General features: G+C 37.7%; 1 protein-coding gene across 1 annotated transcript in view; it reads right to left on the reverse strand.

The window, feature by feature from the left end:
• Positions 1-13,229, reverse strand: part of PREP (prolyl endopeptidase) — an 82,162-nt gene that overhangs the window by 13,945 nt on the left and 54,988 nt on the right. Inside the window, exon 11 of the mRNA XM_030267666.4 lies at positions 546-682. Coding sequence (XP_030123526.4) covers positions 546-682 — 137 coding nt within the window. The remainder of the gene's footprint in view (positions 1-545; positions 683-13,229) is intronic.

The raw sequence follows: 13,229 nt of genomic DNA on the forward strand, positions 1-13,229 counted from the left end.
GGTTTACAATGTGTTGCTTTGCATTTGTATCATTTGCGTCTCAAAACACAATCCTCCTTCCTGATCATATGGGACACAGAAGGATTTTGTTTCTGATGTAATCTCAAAAGTATAATATGAAAATGCAGCCAAATTTAAATTATTTACATTAATTTAGTCACACATTTGATTTTCTATAATATTTGGATATAGGCAATTGTTTAACTTGGAAAAAAGAAAACTTCCTATGCTAATAGTTTAACAATGGGCTCAAATATTTCCTTTAATATATTTGTCCATGTTTTTCTGTTGAACTCAGTGACAGAGCAAGAAGAGGTTAAGGTGTAATCCTAAGGGCAGGGTGACTGTTGTAAACATCAGGAGAGCAGGACACTTCTCTGCTCCGACAAGGCAGACAAATGATGCCTGGACAGCCCTTATGGCCCCCATCTTGCTTCTTAGGTCCTGAAATGCATCCTGTCAGATTCACGGTCCACCCTGCCCACAGTCTGTGACAGCTGTTAATATTAGATACTTCAGAAGAAGTTGTGAATCATCCTGCTTACCTGTAGCTTGGTGTAATTGATATGTTGAAGCCTCCATATCCATACAAGAAGGCAGGATGAGAACCATCTAATTTAATTCCTTTCTTGTGAATAATAAACATTGGGATTTTAGTGCCATCTTTGCTAGGGTAGAAAACCTAAGACAAGAGAAAAAGAAATACAAAATGTACTCAGTGCTGTAACTCTCCACAAGCGCTGTTAACAAGAATCAGAGGTGACCATTTCTATGGGGTCTGATGGGTAAAACTCGCTGAGCAGCTTGCACCAATTGCCCAGGTCAGGTTCAGTAATGGGCACCACCTGCTTGGTTGCTTAGCAGCTCTGGAAAATGTATCAAAATGAGACAATACAAAGGGTATGATGGTATCACCTTTAGGTATCTTATCCATCAATTCTACACATAAGAGGGTTTAAGAAAATGTTACAAAAAGAATACAGTTCTCTGCAAGGGAAGACTGTCAAAACACAAGGGCTGCGTGGTCCATCACATGTGAAAGGAGCTGGTACAGAGAACAAACAGAACTAAAACCAGATTTCCTGCACAGATGAATTCACTGAGGCAAGTTGGTATCCAGCAAAAGTGGACTTAGCATTGCCCAGTCTTTCAGGTTGTCTCAGGGACACTTCAACCTTGCCAGGGTGGTAACACAAGCCATGACAGAAACTTTTGTAGCACTTTGGTGTATTTTCAGACATTACTAGGCAACTACAACAAGGAGACCCAACCTTGCAGAATCCCCAGTCCATCAAGTAAGACAACTGAACTGCCCACTGGCTTTCTTCCTGAAAGGAAATCAGCTCCCAAAACACCAAGTATCCACAGAGCACATGCTTTAATGCATCTTTCTGTTGCTGCCACAGCACTGTGTGAAGTTAAAAGCTGAACTCCATGTACAGAAACTAGACTGTAATTGCTTAACACAGTTCCCACATCTTCTTGTTTTGATGCATGTCTCTGCCTGCATAGTCTAATTTGGGATCCACTGTGTCATATTTTGCTAGTCAAGAAAAACATGTGGCTGTGAATGCAGTTTATTGCTTTGCCTAAAATTCTGGCTGATTCCTTTTCACTGCCTTGCTTTAACATTGTCGCAGCTTTGACTCCAATGAGAACAAAAATGTAGTAAATTAAGAATGACACATTCTTATAATTTAGTTGCATGTTTACAATCTCTGCTTTTAAAGGAAACAGACCTACCATGATTTGTAAAGCACATGATCAACAGGTTCTATTTTTACAACACATGAACCTCATCAGTAATATGAACCTATGCAAAACATTTATTCCGAGCATTGCCTGTAATGTGAAACATGTAAATCCACATAGATGAAAACAAAGTAATCACATTTAATTTTAGTTTAATCATGGCTAAGGAAATGTGAGAAATTTCAAATGAAATCACATCCACCTCCAAAAGCTTTATCAAAACCTCTAGACATACTACAGATAAAAATTTAGTATTTCACAGTGCCCACAGTAGATGAAAAAAATAAAAAAACCAAACCCAAAAGCCTACGGGTATTTCTACACAGATGTGATCACTGTTTCCAATTGCCATAACTGTATCTTAACTGACAATGTGCTTCTCAGAACAGTAGAGTATAATGGTTTTTCACTTTAAATAGTTGAACACTATAAACAAATAAAATAACTGATGAACAGGAGAACTGCTGAGGCTGATGATGAGGAGACTCTGCCCTAAAACGTCATCTGTCAACTCCAGCTGTTGCTGGAAATTCTCAGGAAGCAAGCACCTGACCTTTACACATTTCTAGAAACTTACTGCTGTTGGCCAGTCCTTTCCTGATGATTAAAGTATGCCACTAATTTTACTGCTGCTTTTTGAATGGGGACTTTATCTTTTATATAACAACTCCCTAAAAACTGACTTCTGTAGGGCTTTTATTGTCATCAGTTAAGATAAAATAACACACCGTTAAATTAAATCTCAACAGAAAAAAAAGACGCATGTCAAGATGCATGTCATTGCTTAAATTTGAAATTTAAGGAGTTTCAGTCCTATCTTTGCTAAAATGATTATTATCTCTCCCTCCAAGAACACATGAGAGATGGGGCAGAAATCAATTCAGTGAGACACTAAGATATGTGAAGCCATTTAAGCTTCTCCAAATAGACTATTTTCAACAACTGATTCAATCTCACCTTTAAATGAGCTGTTATCTCTGAAGCAAGTCCAATGGTTTATTCATGTCACCAATAAAGGGATGTGCTTCTATCTCAAAGATTAAGGTAAACTGCAAAGGGCAAGTGCTAAAAATGATTTCCCAAGATGGTGTTTCATGCTTAACTTTAGATGCTGTCAGCTTTTACAGTGGTAAATGCTCATAAAAGGATACTACCTTTTCCTGCTTTATCACAGATAGGAGAGATGCACTTGTGCCAGTCACATTATATTACTCATTGTTCATATATTTTCCAATAAGGTCTTAAGTCACTTTATATAAGAAGAGGGTAAGTTAAGAGAATGAATTTGAAGGGAAAAGGATGGAAAAAACCACTTCACAAATATTATTATGAATGCTGAAACTCACCAGTCAAGGCGAGACATGCTAAAAATAAGTATCTTCAGCCTTTAGGAATGCTAGAGCAATGTTGTGTGGTTGACAGGGCACTCCTGCTGCGTGCAACCCTTGGTGCTATCCTAGGACTAGAGTACTGGAGCAGTAGAGCAGCCTTGGAATAGTCCTAACTTTTAGTCTCACATTAATGTCCCTGTGTCACATGGCAGAGGGGTCACATTGCCAGAATCACCTGCAATTCTGATAGTAGAGCCTGAAGTATACATTTATAGCCTCTAGTCTACTTATTGTGATAGAAGAAGAAAGAAACACTGTTTGCACAGCTACTCATTGCTACAAATTACATGAAAATTAAGCTATATAAGTGAAACAGAGCCCAATCTTAATCATTCTTCTGTACTGCATACAAATGTATTTATAGAGTGGTGCATTAATTTCTTTTGATTTTTAAACTTAGCATTTGAAACTTACACTCCATTTATAGCAATTTACAGTCCATTTTGACCAGAAAAAGTCAATGGATGTTTAGTCAAAGAGAGTTTACAGAGTAAGTTTTACAAGCAAATACAGTTAATAGCTCTGTGGTCTGGCTTGTAAATTTACTTAGGAGTTAAACAAGATAAAAAAGTTCAGTACATTCATTCCTGGGGAGGTCTTTGTCTTCCTTATTATCATCTGCTTTAAATGTGCAAGTATTTATGTTAGGTGAATCTTCACTTAGGAAGAGGGGAACTATCAGCTGGCATTGTGGACACAAACCTAAATTCAGAAAGGCTCTATATTTATCCACCTCTGCTTCTGCAATGACAAGAATCCTCTCCATCTCAAGCCACCAGGAGGCAAAACGAAGTATTTTAGAAAACCAAAAGGTCTGAAAAACAGAGGCTGCAGAAGACGTTTTTCTTTCATTTATCTACAAAGATAACATAGCCAGACATTGATACTTACACACAGAACTAAAAATAATTTTGGCAATCATCAGTATACACTTTGCTTGTAAATCAGTACCTTAAAGAAAGCAACACAATCATCTCAATAAATAAATAAAAATAATCTGCCTGCATACTGACATTGTGCCATGTAACTAAAAACACCTAAAATTACTGACATTGAAGAGAAACTTCAATTTTTAAAAATTAAAAACTTCAGCAACTTCTGAGTATTTAGTTTTACTTTTTCTCCCTTTCAGAACTATTTTATCTATTTATATAATGGAGAGATTAAAAGACATATGTCATTATAATTGTTTGGGTAAGAAAAGTGCACCTGAAATCATCTTGGTTTTACAAAACCTGAAATCTTTCTACACAAAAACCAACGCCAAATTTTTACTCATTTAAAATTAACCTTCTATGGTAAGCTTCAACACAAGTTTTGAAATGCTGCTGTAAAACACAAATCCAAAATAATCTTGTCCATACGGATCTAAAGCATATATTTTTTGAACTGTGAACAATATCTGAATAGTCATAAATCTTTTATCATTTGCCTGACTTGCTCATTAATGGCAAAGCACTAAAATCCAGTTAAAAAGTGATTAGTTTGTCTTGTCAAGAAAGAGTTATGTCCTGTAGATAAAACATGAATTGTATACACAAGAAGAAACTTTAATTTCTGAGACTTGAAAACACCCCCTAAGTCACAGCAGGATAATTATTCTTAGGAAGCCAGTAGTTATTCTAATAATATCTCTCCCAAATTCTCTTTCAAGATAAGGTATTACATACCAGAAGTAGCAATTGTTTCCATGTCTATGTGTGCCTGATCAAAACCAGGTAAGAATCACACTTGTCATTAGACTGACATTCATTGTGTGAAATGCCAAAAAATTTTACAAAGAGCAACTAAAATGGCATATAAACTAAGCTGGAATGCTCCTTATTAAAATTAAAGTTCAATAATTTAGGTTTATTAACATCATAATAATGCCTTCAAAATAGTTTTTTACAATGTCTCCTATGTAGTTTTTCTGAGATATTCCCTTTTCATTTGGAACAAACAAAGGATTTACCAGTTTTGTGGGATTTAGCAATTTTTTTCTACTTCTAGGCAAGAGCAGCTGCCCTCACACTGCTGCAGTCACCACAAAGATACAGACAGAACTGGGGAGGCAAAACACGGCTCAGTCGCAGCAACACCTGGCACAGGGGCTACAGGGAATGACCATTTGGAACTGGATTTCAAACATACAGTTTCACATAAAGTATTCCCACTGTGAAGTGAAGATTTCTCATCACACTTACACCAACATTTTGAGCCTTTTCAGATTTGGGGGAGAAAAGTATAAAGAATTCATAGTAAATCCCATAACATTGCCCACATTTTGCCAAATGTCACAAATGCTTTGTTAAATAGTCACTGTTTTAAAAATCCCACACCAGTATCTTTGAAAGGTGACTGGAACAGTAAACTTAAAGGAATAGTCCCTAGAGAAAGTCTTCCTTCACAGATGGTGGCATCAAAGTGTTCAAAGCTATATTTAGGTACAGAGATAACAGTGTCAGAACAATGCCACATAACAACATCTTCCACTGACAAGTCCTAACACTCGGTGCTTCAGGAAGGCAAGTCACAAAGACCCTGCCCTCACACAAACAAGTCTGAGCACACAGTGCTGGCTTCCTCTCTTGAGATGCCAGGGCAAAAAAACTCACTGATTCAAACCGAATCATGTGCTACCTTCCACACCATCTGTCCATTCCTTCCCTCATCACCTCTGACCTTACAAAACAGACACTAGTCTGGAGTTAAAGACTATAGTACATCACAAGCAAAACTTCCCATTTATTGCAGCAGTGGCTTGGACCCAAGTGTAAGATCTGCAGTCGCCCCATAGGCAGCTCTAGAAGCCAGCCAATGGCCACACATAAGAGCAGCTCTTACTAAATACTGTTTTTTGTATTCTTACATAGAACATGAATCAGAAGTCAGGAAAAATAGTCATGAATCAGAAGTCAGGAGAACTGTTACCACTACAGAGCAAATCCACAGGATCTGAAGTTTCCTTTCTTCAGAGGGGAATCCTCATCAATCTTCTTTAAGCCTCTTAAATTAGCTTCAAAGCAATTCTGTGTGGGTTGCAAAGCTAGCTTAACACCGAGCTGGAGAGGGGCCAAAGTAACTCAGCACAGCAAAAATTCATGCAGGTAAAACCCAGAAAGGACACCCACCACAGACATTTGCAAAAGCACTATGAAAATAATCAAGAAACTGCTCACAAGAAATTGTTTCACCACCCACCCACCGGCACAAAAAGCAGACTCATGCTGACAGAGGCAAAGTGCCAGGAGATGGTCTTTTAGAGGAAATGTCTCCTTGTTACTAGGTTCAGCTGCCTAACTGCAGGGAGGTATCTCACAGGGTGGTGGGAGGACGTAGGGGAAGATAAGAAAAAAATACAGATGAAAGATGAGAAATCCTGCAAGACTGGCATGGCAGAAACTGCTTTTAAATCACTCTTTTCTAGGTAAGTTAAAAGGTATCATCCCCCTTACACAAAGCCTTGGTGGTAAATGGGATCCAGTGAGACCCCCACACACCTTCTACTTCTGCAACCAGAGAGGCTTTCTGCCTCTTCTGTTTATCCTTTGCCCCTTCCAGTGCAATCTCAGAGCTTCCTGCAGCAGAATAATTAGAATCTGCCAAGTAGAGTTATTCCTTTTCTTACATCAATTTGCCTTGAAGATGACAGTGTACAGTGTAGAGGCAAGACAGATATGAGACAGATAAATTTACCTTTTCATTTAAATATACACCATGTCATGTTAAACAGAAAAATGTCCCAGGGGCCTTTGTAAGTTACAGTCTCTTTTCTGAATTACCTCTGTGTTTATGCATTTAAGAAATGTACTACTGTGAAGTAGTATAGCATGAGACAAGCACAGGGATGGCTTGATGGAAATAGCACACCATCATGGATAAAATCACAAATAATAGCTGCTGGCTAGTCTCTTTTCTTTCATTAAATCAAGCTTTACTTCACTGAGTAAACTGCTCTGACAAGGGACAACTCACTGCAGTAGTGTGTAGGCATTAAAAAATAAACACTACTCATTTTTACCATGCTGGAAATCAGTTCAAATTGTAATGAGAAATACTCTAAGAGCAAAAATATAGAGACAACTTAGCATGGGGTAAGCAAGAGGAAGAACATTCTTTTTGCAAGCTACTTCACAATAACTAATCTTATTTATGGTTTTATGATGTGGTAGATGCACACACCTAATCTGACATGCTGAGAGATGAAATACATTCACTCAAACTAGCTAGCAATTAGCTAACTAATTAACATTCACTAGTAACTAGCTAATTCACCTTTCCTGGTTGTGACTCCATCTTGCTTCACACTTTCTTGGTCATCTCAACATAGCCTCACTGCTGAGTGTTTACAAACTTCAGGAAAATGACACAACTACTGTTGGATTTTCTCCCTAATGTAGGGGCATCTACACAGTTCAGGGTGCTCAAATTTCACCTGTAAGCTAATATCCAAAAATTCTTGCACAGAGAAAATTCAATCTTGACAATGGGGATGTCAGATGTCAGCTTATGTCAAAGCCTCAAGAGGATCCATGCATTTGCTTATAAAGCCAAGAAGCTTTGTTCATGACTTTCAAAGGCAACTTCAAAGGGTTCTGCTCTCCCTTAGAGAATCATACCACGTTTATAGATGTCAAGTTGGGTACCCAAAATCAGAAGTGCTTTAAATCACTAAACACCTACAAAAACTGCATGAGGCTAGTGGAATATTAAAAAATTCATTAATGCTTTTTGCTTTGAAAGAAAAGAGAGATCTTCTACACCAGACAGTGCATGTTTCAAAATCAGTTTCAAATCACTTTCCTGTGAATATTTATTCCAAAGTACTTACTGAAATAAATAGGTCATTAGAAGTATTGCGATGCAGTTCATATACATTTTCCCACTCAAATTATAGCTAAATATAATTTACTTTCTGAATTCAAGTTACTCATTTGTGCCCCTACATGACTATAAGACCACCAAAATGGTAGCAGAAGGGGAAAAAAAATCCCTTTAGAATGGTCATGGTAAAACTGAAGTCCTGTAAAATATTTAGGGTGCTATCTTAGAAAAAAATAATTATAAGGTTCAGATGCTATTGATTCCAACAGTTTCCTCTGGAGACAGTACTATTATTTTCAGATTTGTAGTAGCCATTTGTACAATGAAGAAAAATCACTCAGTGAGTAGCAAGAAACATAAGAGAAGTATGAGTTTTCATTCATTGTTGTAACAATGCTTAGGGAAAAATTATTCCAAGTCTAATATAAAGCAACCCAGCAAAAATTTCAACTGATGGTGTAGTTTTCAGAAAGATGTCAAAATTAAGACTTTGAATGGACTTTGTATCAGGAACACTAAGGAGTGTGCTGAAGTGCCCTTGTAACACTCTTGAAACAGGCAGAGAAAAACAGGTAACAAAAGAGGAACATTTTTGTTAAAGCCCCAAGACTAAGGACAATTTGCAGCAATCTTTCCTTTCTTAGGTTAAACATGAACAAGACAGCAAAAGCCAATAAATTTGTATCATAATCCACAACTTATAATCAATTATCAATAAATCAGCAGATCAAATATCTAATGACACCAGATCAACTAGAATGAGAGCTATCAGTTCAAAAACCACCAGTAAGCAGAAAGAAAAAGTCAGGGATATCCTTACTGGTAAAATACAACTCTGAGATTTCAGGCATTATGCTTTGAAGCTTTTCTGCATCCAGACTATTTTTAGCTGTTAGCAGGGATCTCTGTACACTGATTCTTTCAAAAATAATTGACAAATTGGATGAAGACCAAGCAGTTCAGGGAGTTGTCAGGGAGAATTTATGTAGCAATTTTTCCCTGTCTGTGAGAATAGAAGCTGGAACTAAAGAAATAATCTCTTTTCTATCATTCATCTACACAGCTGAAACACTAGTTACTGTGAATAATAATAGTTCTTAGAGGGTCCCCATGTCCCATAAATCTCCTGTGAGATGACTCAAGGACAGAGCAGAAATAATTAATCTGAGGGAAGATAATATTTTACCAGTACCTCTGAGAAGTGTTGAAAAAATCAAATCAACTGCTAAATGAAGATGCAAACTAGCTTACCATTTATAAAATTGCACACTGATGAATTTGTGCTGCATCATAAGCAGACAAAAGCCCAGACAAAGTGAGGGACTTAAATGGTTTTGGAAGGAAAGGAACCGATAAAGAACTATCTTCCTTTATTTTCCGTCAAAAAAATGTTCTTTCAGAATGCACCAAGATTTTGTGATTTTTAAGTTTTTACCACTTCAGTTCTTATATTGAGGACAAATAAGAGAGGTTTGTGGAACAATTCCACTCATGTGTTCCACTTACACAATTTTGCAACTTTGCATCTCTGAATACTTATCAAAGCACTTTATGTTTAGCTTGTCTTTTCAGCAGTGAACCCAATTTAAGAAAAAACAACCCACCAAATCTGTTGACAATGCATTGACTAAGCTTTTTAAGCTCTGCCTTACTGTTCCTAGTGCATTTTTTCTCAGTGTTTGTTATAAATGGAGTAAATGGAGACTATGCCCTTCAAAGTGGTCAGCAACACCAGCATATTACTAAGAGGTGTGATTGTGCCATCAAACACTGAATAGAAGTTCTCCAAAATCGCCTCACTGCTATTTAGCAAAAATTATTTTCTCAGTATAAACTGAACTGCTCAAAATATTATGTGATCATCATGGTTTAATATGCATCCTTTTCTAAGGTAATCATGCTCACAGTGAATGCAAGAGTTGTAACTTTAGGTTACAAGACTCGCTATAATTTGTTTCCCTTTTCCCCTTTCAATAGCACTCTGCTCCAAGTAGTGGCCACACAGACTCAATCATTTTTCAGAGGTTTCCATCTTCCATATGTCTATGTAAGATCTCACCAACATCTGAAATTGTTGTTTTCCACTCTACACTCTGTTAATCTGCTTTTCACCATGATGATAAATATTAATTAACAACAAGAAAAAAACCCTAATCCACCAAGCGGTTTTGACCCTGGATGAAGACAGCAAGTATAATTTTATTGGGCTGCAGTGATTACGTGTGTATATATATATTTATCAAGAGTTTATCTGCATTTTTTAGCAGTTCTAATTTGGTTTTGTCTCCTTTAGGTAGTTAATGCATAGCTATCATTACCAGTCTTCCAAATGTAATTCATTTCTCTGTTCTGCTTCAAGCTTTGGTTGGTAAGGGCCCTGTGATGGTCTGCATTTGCATGCTGTCCAGCACACAGTTAAATGTGGCTCATGTTTAAGTCTCTTAAGTCCTGCAATAACCAAGCAAATAAAGGAGCAACAACTTTCTAATTTATTCTCTGCCAGCTGCCCTACCTCCTTAAACATCTTTGTAACAGTTGCATGCCAAGCCTAATAAATAACTGCATAAACTAGTTATGAATTTGTGTGTGCCTGGAGGTCTGCAACTCTGAAACACAAACCTCTCAGCTCTGCCAGAGCCACTGCTATTCTGAAAACACTCCAGTTCCCCAGTTGCCTACAGGGACACTATTCAGAATGAGAGATGCATCCACTGTAAAGTATTTAAATGGGAGCATGGAGCTGTGGTGAAGCTTAATTGCTAACAGGAAACATCTCCACTGCAGAAAATAGGGGACAAGAGAGTCCTTTTTGAAAGGAGTAACAAAGAGAAGCCAAAACTACCTGAAATAGTAAAATGCAATCCAGCAAGACCAGAAATACAACATACTATATAATCTGACAGATACAATCACATAAAGAACAGTGAACAACTCACTAAATAGTAATTTAGAAAAGTATCTTGAAGACGTAGATATGCCAAATTGAACTTGAAAGATAAATTGTTGGGGAAAGGGCAAACCCTACATGAGGACATATAAACCAAAGTCTCACCCACAATGTGTTATGAAGTAACCCCCCCTGTTTTATTCACATTTGCAAAGCTGGAGTGCTGTGTTCAGCTGAAACCATGGCATACCATACGCTGAGCATCTAAACAGATTCCAGGAAGAGGATGCAGAGTGATAGGAGGTCAGGAAATAGAATCCACTAAAGAAACTGAACAGGGTGCAGATTTTTCTTTAGTTTTGATTGTTTTTAGTCTACAGGAAAATAAAAGAGGGACACACAGTGTCAGTCTTTAAATATGCAGAACTTGGCTGTAACCTGAAGAGAACCAATTGCCTTCCGTGGCAGTGAGGGACAGAAAGCAACACATTTCAAACTCAAGAAGGGAATTCAAGCAAGACCTTTAGGTGGTGTCCCCCTATTCCCTGCAAAAGCTTTTTAACAGTAATCTCAGTGAGAACCTGGGACAGATTGCCTAGGGAGTGTGACGGTTTTTAAACACAAGCAGACAGAAACCAGCCAGGAACTGGTACAGGCAGAAGTGACCTGCCATAGCGCCCATGACAGCTCAGTCATGCCCATGTCACCACAACATCCAAGCACATTCAGGCATGGTAGTTTCTTCTTTTTCCCAGTCTTTTTGCCCCTTGTTTATTACAGCAGCTCTGCTACAGGTTTTTCTGTTCACAGCTGCAGGCACCTGTTGGGCAGTAGAAAGTTGGTTTCTCTCTTCTTGCAGGAAAAGCCAGTATCATACCTCCTGGGACTTCAGTAGATAAGATGAGCTACTGAGATTGTTCTTACACAGATTTTATGTGATTTCAAGAAGAGAAGCTTCAAAAGCAGAAGTGAAGAAGACAGACTCTAAAACAGAATAACACAGATGTGCAAACACCTGTTAACAGAATGCCCAATGTTTTATTTTCAAGTCATATGAGCTTCACTAACAAATAAATTACTATAATTGCTACTGTTCTGGAAATTTGTTTGAATTTAAACACTGTCCTGTGGCACAGACAGATACATACCTGAGTATGTAACGCTTACTAAAATAAATCCCCTTCCTAGGAAACCTAAAGACTATTAAATGCACTCACATGACACAGCTAGCACAGTACGGAAAAATACAACCAGAGAAGTCTGGTTTTCTTGGAGGCCTAGTAAAGGCAGCCAGTGTGCCTCCCTGCTAGGTCAGTGGCTCAAATGCTGGCCTATGCCAGTGATGACTGACAACTGCAATCATCTAATGATCTTTTGCCAGCTGAATAAAACTCATGATTGTGGTCCCAGAGCAATCTGTCCTCAATACAGCATTATCATCACAATTAAACCCCACCCCACCAACCAGGCTCCATGAGGCAAAATGATGGGTGGGCAGACAAATAGAAATATTCCCATTCTGCAGAGGAGCATTCTTGTTCTGAACAATGCTGGCATGCCAAAGTTTAACATTTATCCTCTTAGTGAGAAAAGGGGCAGTTATCACTTTTTTCTTTCAGTAAAGGGCTATGCTGAGATTTCCCATTTTTATGACTACTTGGTTTAAGCAAGAATTAAACAGTTATAAAGAGGCTTTAGAGCATTTTTTCCTGTGGAACCATTCTGTGTTTGACCCTCTACCATGGATGGTATTGGCCATTCAATCTGCACTATACAATACACACAAACTGTATATTTTATATATAATGATCAAAAGACTGTGTGCTGTCAGCCTTTGTTGCTATTAGGCATATGAAGAGGGGGGCTTTTTATTGACGCTGAAGTTCTCCGAACTATTTGTGTAAGATTTTAATAACCACCTTGATTAGGTTTTCAACCCACATCTGAAAACTCAACTCTGAGGATCAGCAAACCCCTGCCATTAGAACAACAAAGCATATCCCCAGAGCAACACCTCATCAGTGTGAAGCCATGGACAAATTTAATCCTGAATGTTTCTGTTCCTGTAGAATGAAGTTAATAATATTCACTACCTTTGACAAATAACACTGATAAGCCTATACAAATGGGAGAAGAAAAGTTGGAAGTAGATTTCCACTGAGGAACATTAGCAGAATTCTTACTTACCCTGTAAGAGAGTTAATTAAAATAGCAATGTGTTCATGCTTAATTAGGGGAGGTGAGTTCAATCAGAGGAGTGAATATGAGAGTTGGAGGAAAAACAGAAGGGAAGAAATTCTTCATTGACTTTTTAGAAAGAAGAAAACCTCAAGTACTTTTACTACAACATTATCATTTTAATATCTCTGTATCAGCAAAGAATCTACCTACTG

The sequence above is a fragment of the Taeniopygia guttata genome, chromosome 3 (assembly GCF_048771995.1).
Source record: "Taeniopygia guttata chromosome 3, bTaeGut7.mat, whole genome shotgun sequence".
NCBI classification, from domain to species: domain Eukaryota; kingdom Metazoa; phylum Chordata; class Aves; order Passeriformes; family Estrildidae; genus Taeniopygia; species Taeniopygia guttata.